General features: G+C 40.3%; 1 protein-coding gene across 1 annotated transcript in view; it reads right to left on the bottom strand.

The window, feature by feature from the left end:
* Positions 1–5,924, bottom strand: part of LOC100538662 (protein spire homolog 1-like) — a 15,824-nt gene that overhangs the window by 6,992 nt on the left and 2,908 nt on the right. Inside the window, 5 exon segments of the mRNA XM_019618938.2 lie at positions 5–72; positions 75–116; positions 505–634; positions 1,159–1,227; positions 3,268–3,429. Coding sequence (XP_019474483.1) covers positions 5–72; positions 75–116; positions 505–634; positions 1,159–1,227; positions 3,268–3,429 — 471 coding nt within the window.

Raw genomic sequence — 5,924 nt, forward strand, 5'->3', positions numbered from 1 at the left:
CTGATCTTGGATGCTGTGCTATTGCGTTGACGATCTGAAATGCTGCACTGGCATCTTGGGATGTTAAAAACTATTATTCAGAGATTTCAAGGCAATGTTTGGAATTACAGACATTTCTGGGTGAGGTGAGGGGAGTGAAAGAAAGTATACATACACACAGAGTAAGATATGTTCTGGCAAGAAAGTAACACATCTTATACCCACGTAATCAGAGTTTGATATTTGCCCTGTTATTTAATATTTTAGTTTTAGGAAATTATTGAAATCCTGCTTTCTAAGTCAGTTGACAAATTCAACTCTCTATTTAAAAAAGAACAGTTTGAAACATCTTCAAGACGTAATAAACCACAAAGAATTTTCTAGAAATATTCTTATCATTTACAAACAAAGTTTGCATTCCCTCCCCCCTTACCTTATATGTTACCCATTATTTTTTATCAAGCATACAACCGAACTCTGGTGACTTCAGTTGTATGCTTGATAAGGTCACTTTGTAGCTCATACCTTTAGACCTGCTCCCACTTTCCCTTGCTGATGACGATTGAAGCTTCCGTGGTTGCTTAATTTCTGCCATGAGCTGTTTGTGTAAGGTAGGCTCTGATGGCACACACTCCTTCGGCTTCCACTCCAGCACCTGCAGGCAGAGTATATAGCACTGCAAAGAGCCAGTAGCTAAAGTGGGGAGACAGTGGTGACAGAACTAAAGCTTCAGCAAGGGTACTGCCGTACAAGTGCCTCTCACTCAAGATGGCACTGAGCCCTCTACATCTGTGCTTTCCATACCTCATTTCTTGACTTTTGAGGTACTAGAGAGAAGCTTTAGATAACGTGTTTGTTAAAGAACATTTCAGCAACTTTCAGATTTGAAACAAGGCTTGATCAAGTAGTATAGGAATACTTTCAGGACCACAAAGTATTCCAGATAGAAGTAGCAACAGTGGAAATAGACTGATCATCTTTCTCTGAAAATTTGCCACCTCCCATTTTCCTAATCCCATGTGTTGGCAGCAGGTTCTGCCCAACAATTAATTACAATTTAGCCCTTATCTAAATCCAAACCAGTAGTTAAAATATTAAATTCATATTCCCAGAAACCATCCTATCAACTCTGAAGTTATCTTGCTTTGCTATCATTAGATACAGCACCAAATCACCTACAGGTTTTAGATGAGGCTTGGGAGCAGCTACAGCATTGCTGGGGGTTTTGCATTTTTGCTCGATGATCACCTGAAAAAGCAGAAATGGCACTTGAGCAATAGATTTCTCCACAGTTTGTATATCTTCCCATTCAGTGGCACAATGAATAACTCAAAAAAAAAAATTGAGAATAAGGAATGTGGAGAAGAAATTAAAAAAAAGCTGTAGGAAAATGTAGAGCGATGAAGTTTGCTTAAAGGTTTCTTGTAGAGACAGCTTTGCCTATGGCAAGAGATAATCAGAAGCCCTGCACATCCCTTTCAGCATGCATAGGAAGCAGACAGCATTCTAGTCCTAGCAGCTCAAAATGCTCTAAGAAGCCACTGAAAAAAAAAATGTTGTAGTCATATTTTAATGTCAGGACTTGATCACAATACTTTCATCAGTGATAACTCCGCTCCAAGGAGGAGAGTTACTGATGGGTTAACAAGACCATAACAAGACCTGTAGCAGCAGGCAGCTGTATGCATAAACTAGAGTCCCAGAGTCTGGTTTACAGCCCTACATAAACTGGGAAAAATAGCAAGATAGAATTGCAGTGCAGGTACTCTGTGAGGCAGATTGTTTCTCTCATCAAGGCCTATGCTTGCTGTAGAGAGGACAGAAAAAAAATATATATATACATGTACAACTTGACTTATCTGCCTTGCCCACTTATTACTCTTACTTCAAGGCTATGCCATTTTCTTTCCTTGTGTATACAATTGCAGAATACATGAGAGTGCAGGTAAAATACCACTAGCTGAGCTTTAATTAATTTGCAAATTAGACCACTGTTTGCCACGGGAGCTTTAAAGTAGCTTTGCACATGGGGAAATCCTTGTTTAAGAGACTTCTCAAACAAAGGCTGAAACAGTAAGTACTCCTTTCCTTCTCGCAGTATTTTTGACAAATGTGCTTCACATTGAAGCTTGTGCTTCTCGTCAACCACAGGGAATAAAAAAAGAAAAAAGAAATCAAGAGCCAGTTCATCCTGCCACCTTCAGTTATGTTTCTGTACTACATAGTGCTTTACAGTACATAACAGTATCAATGAAATGAGTAGTTGTAATGTATTTTCTCCTTTCCATTACTACTTACGTATTTCCGAACAAATTAGTCTCCAGATAAGCGTTAAAAAGCCTTCTCTGAAGGCTGGCGCCACAATCAAAAGTGAGAGTTAGGGTTTTATGAGGGCTCAGCTGAAGATTTCAATCCCTTGCACTCTAGGAGCGCCAGCAAGGAGGGAAAAAAATGTTGATGTCTAGCATGCTAAGCAAACTTTTCACTTTTTAAAATATCGGTCTTTATTATAAGTGGAGTTGTGTCTCATCTTCTGCCAAGATGTCTGTTTGCAAAACACACCAATGCCACAAAGCCTTATGCCAGTGTTTTAGATCTGCTCATCATTCCCAGCTCAAGCTGCAGCAAGTAAACAGCATCACAAACCATCAGAGGCACTCAGTCAATTTTATATCTGTGCATCTTCACCAACATCAACATTGCTGGAAGCCTTTATCACTTGAGTCAGCACCACAGCTGCCCTGGAAGCAGTTGAACTTTTTTTTTGTCATCCTGCCTAAGCTCCTGCAGTAGCTCGTATACACTCCTACAGGCCTCTGCCTTAGGCTGAGCAGAGCACTAACTCCATAGTGATTTTACACTTTCATACATCTCACAGCAGCTAAGGCAAGAAATCTAGTAAGAGATGCCAAGCATGGCACAACTCAAGCAGCCTGTAAAGACAAGTGTCTTGAGTACAAAAGCATGAGCAGGCAAGAGTTTCTTTAATGGAATTGTTTTGTGCAAGGCAGCTTAATTGCACCGGAGAAGGAACTGACTGACCCCTGGAGGGGAAACAAGCCTACTATCCAGCTTCATAAAGGTTTGGCTGCACCAAATTAGAAAGTTACTGGAAATGAAGTGTTTGGTTGGGTAAACATAGCAATCAAATATTGAGCTGAGAGGGAGCTCTAAATACTTTTGGACTGGATGTACCTTTGAGAAAGATCTGAGGAGTGCCTTTCAGTCAAAACAAATATCGTTTAGAAACCAGATGGTTTCAAAATTGTCCCGACTGTAGTCACTCACCTTCCGAAGTTTGTACCTCTTGTGCCGAATATCATCTAGAAGTAATTCATAAGGGGAGTAGGTACATTCTTTCAGAGGAGCAGGACGCTGTGGTCGCTCGGTGGCCTTCCGTAGCTTTACACCATTCTGCAGTTCACAGATGACACTGGGCCACAGGGATGTCTAGGAGAATGCAGTGAGAAACAAGTCAACAACTGGCTAGAACTCATGGAAGAGCACTCTCTCCCTCTCTGTTAATGGGACAAACTGAGTAACTGAAGTCTTGCAGAAACAAAGTGTGTTCTCAACAGTTCCCCTTAACCCACTTGAAGATTAGGGCATAGTACCAGGTTTATCCCTGATTTTTGTCATCAACTTTATGAACGTACTTCATCAAAACACAGTTTTTGTTACTAGGTATTTAAGACCCATCTTCTTGAAGTAATTCCTGCAAGCATTCCATGTACCAGGAGAGTTTTTGTTTTGGTTTCCCCCTCTTCTTTCCTGTCTTCATATTATTGCATTCTAGGAAACACTGAGAATGAAATCTCAAGTCTTATAATTAAAATCCTCTGAACTTTTGGAAATCAAGAGTTGAAGAGCCCACAAACTCGAGGAAGACAAAGAGAAAGCAATCTCTAACAGCAACTTATGTTAGTGGTTACAGCCTGGAGACATAAGCTGATAACTCATATCTTCTCATCCTGTTCCTGTATTAATACCTGTTTCCACAGGATGCTCAGGCGTGTAGGATAGCACAACAAAAGTTAAAGATAGGAAAAAAAAAACACACAAAACATAATCCACTCAATAGCCTGTTTAGACAACATTGTAACGGAAAAGCAAAGTCAACAGCTTATTTAGTTCCCAAAGGCAAATTGAATATGAAAATGATTGTATTATTAGCAGTAAAGAAGGAAGCAACATTTTAGAAAACTGCCTCAGAACAGAACTTCTGATTTAAATTCATATCCATCTTCCTTTTACAGGATGAAGTGCGTTCTCTCAAATTATGCCTTCAGATATCTTGGTATAATAGCAGAAAAATTTTACGTAAACTGTGACTGATAGGCTGCCTTCAAGGAGAAAGACATTTAATTGGATTGTTTTAGCTGGGTTTTGCAACAGTGGTATCTCACTTCCAAAAAAAAGAGCAGTGAAATGGTAGCCATATCTCCTTGACTATCATAATTTATTGTGTAGGAGAACACACACATATACAAAAATCTCTTAAAGTCCTACCAAAGAAAGAGCTAAGCAAACAGATTGGTGTTTGTCTCCTATTCAATACTAAACACTTTCCATTCTGTTCAACATCTTAAGTGGTAAGATAGCTGTTCCCAAAAGATCTTGGTGCTTAGATTTCAAGCAGAAGATTGTCTGGTGACACATGAATCAGCTCTGCTGAGACCAAACAACCCTGCATGATATCAGGTTGCTGTATGTGTTTCAGAAAGCCCATTTCATAGCAGTCAAGATAGAAAAGTGCGGTCAAGATAGAAAAGACAGCATTAACTGCTTGGCACTACTTAAGGCATCAGCTCCAATCTGGAATCCCAGTGAAGTCGGCACCCTGGTTATTTTAAACTCAAGAGTTTGTCAGAGTGATGCAGTGAACTGGTGCTTAGGGACTTGGAAACTAAAGGCAAAGGATTTGCAACAGACATCCTGCTTTTGGAATTCATGTCTCCTGAAGGAGCAGAGGCCAAATACACTGGCCTCCAGGCCACATGTCAAAGCCCATGTATTTATTCATGTATTCCCTGCAGAAAAGTGCTACAGCAGTTGATGAGTTTGTGGTTTAAGATAGCTTGCCAGCTTATTTTAATAGATCACAAATTTGAGAATATGCCCAAACACACATTTCACAAACATTTTCATACGAATAGTTTGAGCACGCTTCAAAGCAAGTGCTATTTAGACAAAAAGAGCAAGTCCACAAGTCTCTTGGGGCTTGCCGTTTGTCTCCACAGACTCCAGACTACAGAGCATTTGTTTATGCTGGGCAGAGCTCCAGCCAGAAGAGCTATTTGTTTCTGACTGAGCCCTGACTGTGTAGGGCCTTGGAAGAGAGTAGAATAAGTTGCTTTCTCTGCCCCAAACACATTCCAAGATCTACAGAAAGACAGAATGGAAGGACAAGTAACACAAAAAACAGAAGGTAGGAGCTACATCTCCAGCCCTGCCCTCCTTCATGCCTTTGTCGAGCTGCTGGAGCTCCACAACCATAAGGATGGATGGAGTTACTTTCATGCCCTCCAGCCCTGAACTAGCAGACTCCACGTGATTAAAGTGATCTAGTCCACCAGTCCACTCTGACCATCAACAGGAAGTCTTCTGGGAGTTGTCAATCCAACTATAGAAAGAAACAGATTCCTTTTGACAGGTATCAAATCCTGCCAAGAGATGGAGTGTGGGACTAATTTCAGGAAGAAACAGCATGAGTAACTACTTGTGGACACTTATTCCAAAGAGTGCCTCCAATTTCACTTTTAGAAGTGGTTTAAGTTGAACCACAAAGAGGCTCTTTGTGCAGAAAAAGCATCCACATGAGGTAAACACATGAAATAGCTTAACTTCAAGTTCACATCCCTGCTTGTTTTGCAGACAAGTCTTTAACTGCTTAAGTTCTTAAACAATGTAACAAGTGTAACTGATGTTCAAGCTCTATTTTTTTT

Source organism: Meleagris gallopavo, chromosome 1 (genome assembly GCF_000146605.3).
Source record: "Meleagris gallopavo isolate NT-WF06-2002-E0010 breed Aviagen turkey brand Nicholas breeding stock chromosome 1, Turkey_5.1, whole genome shotgun sequence".
Classification (NCBI taxonomy): Eukaryota; Metazoa; Chordata; class Aves; order Galliformes; family Phasianidae; genus Meleagris; species Meleagris gallopavo.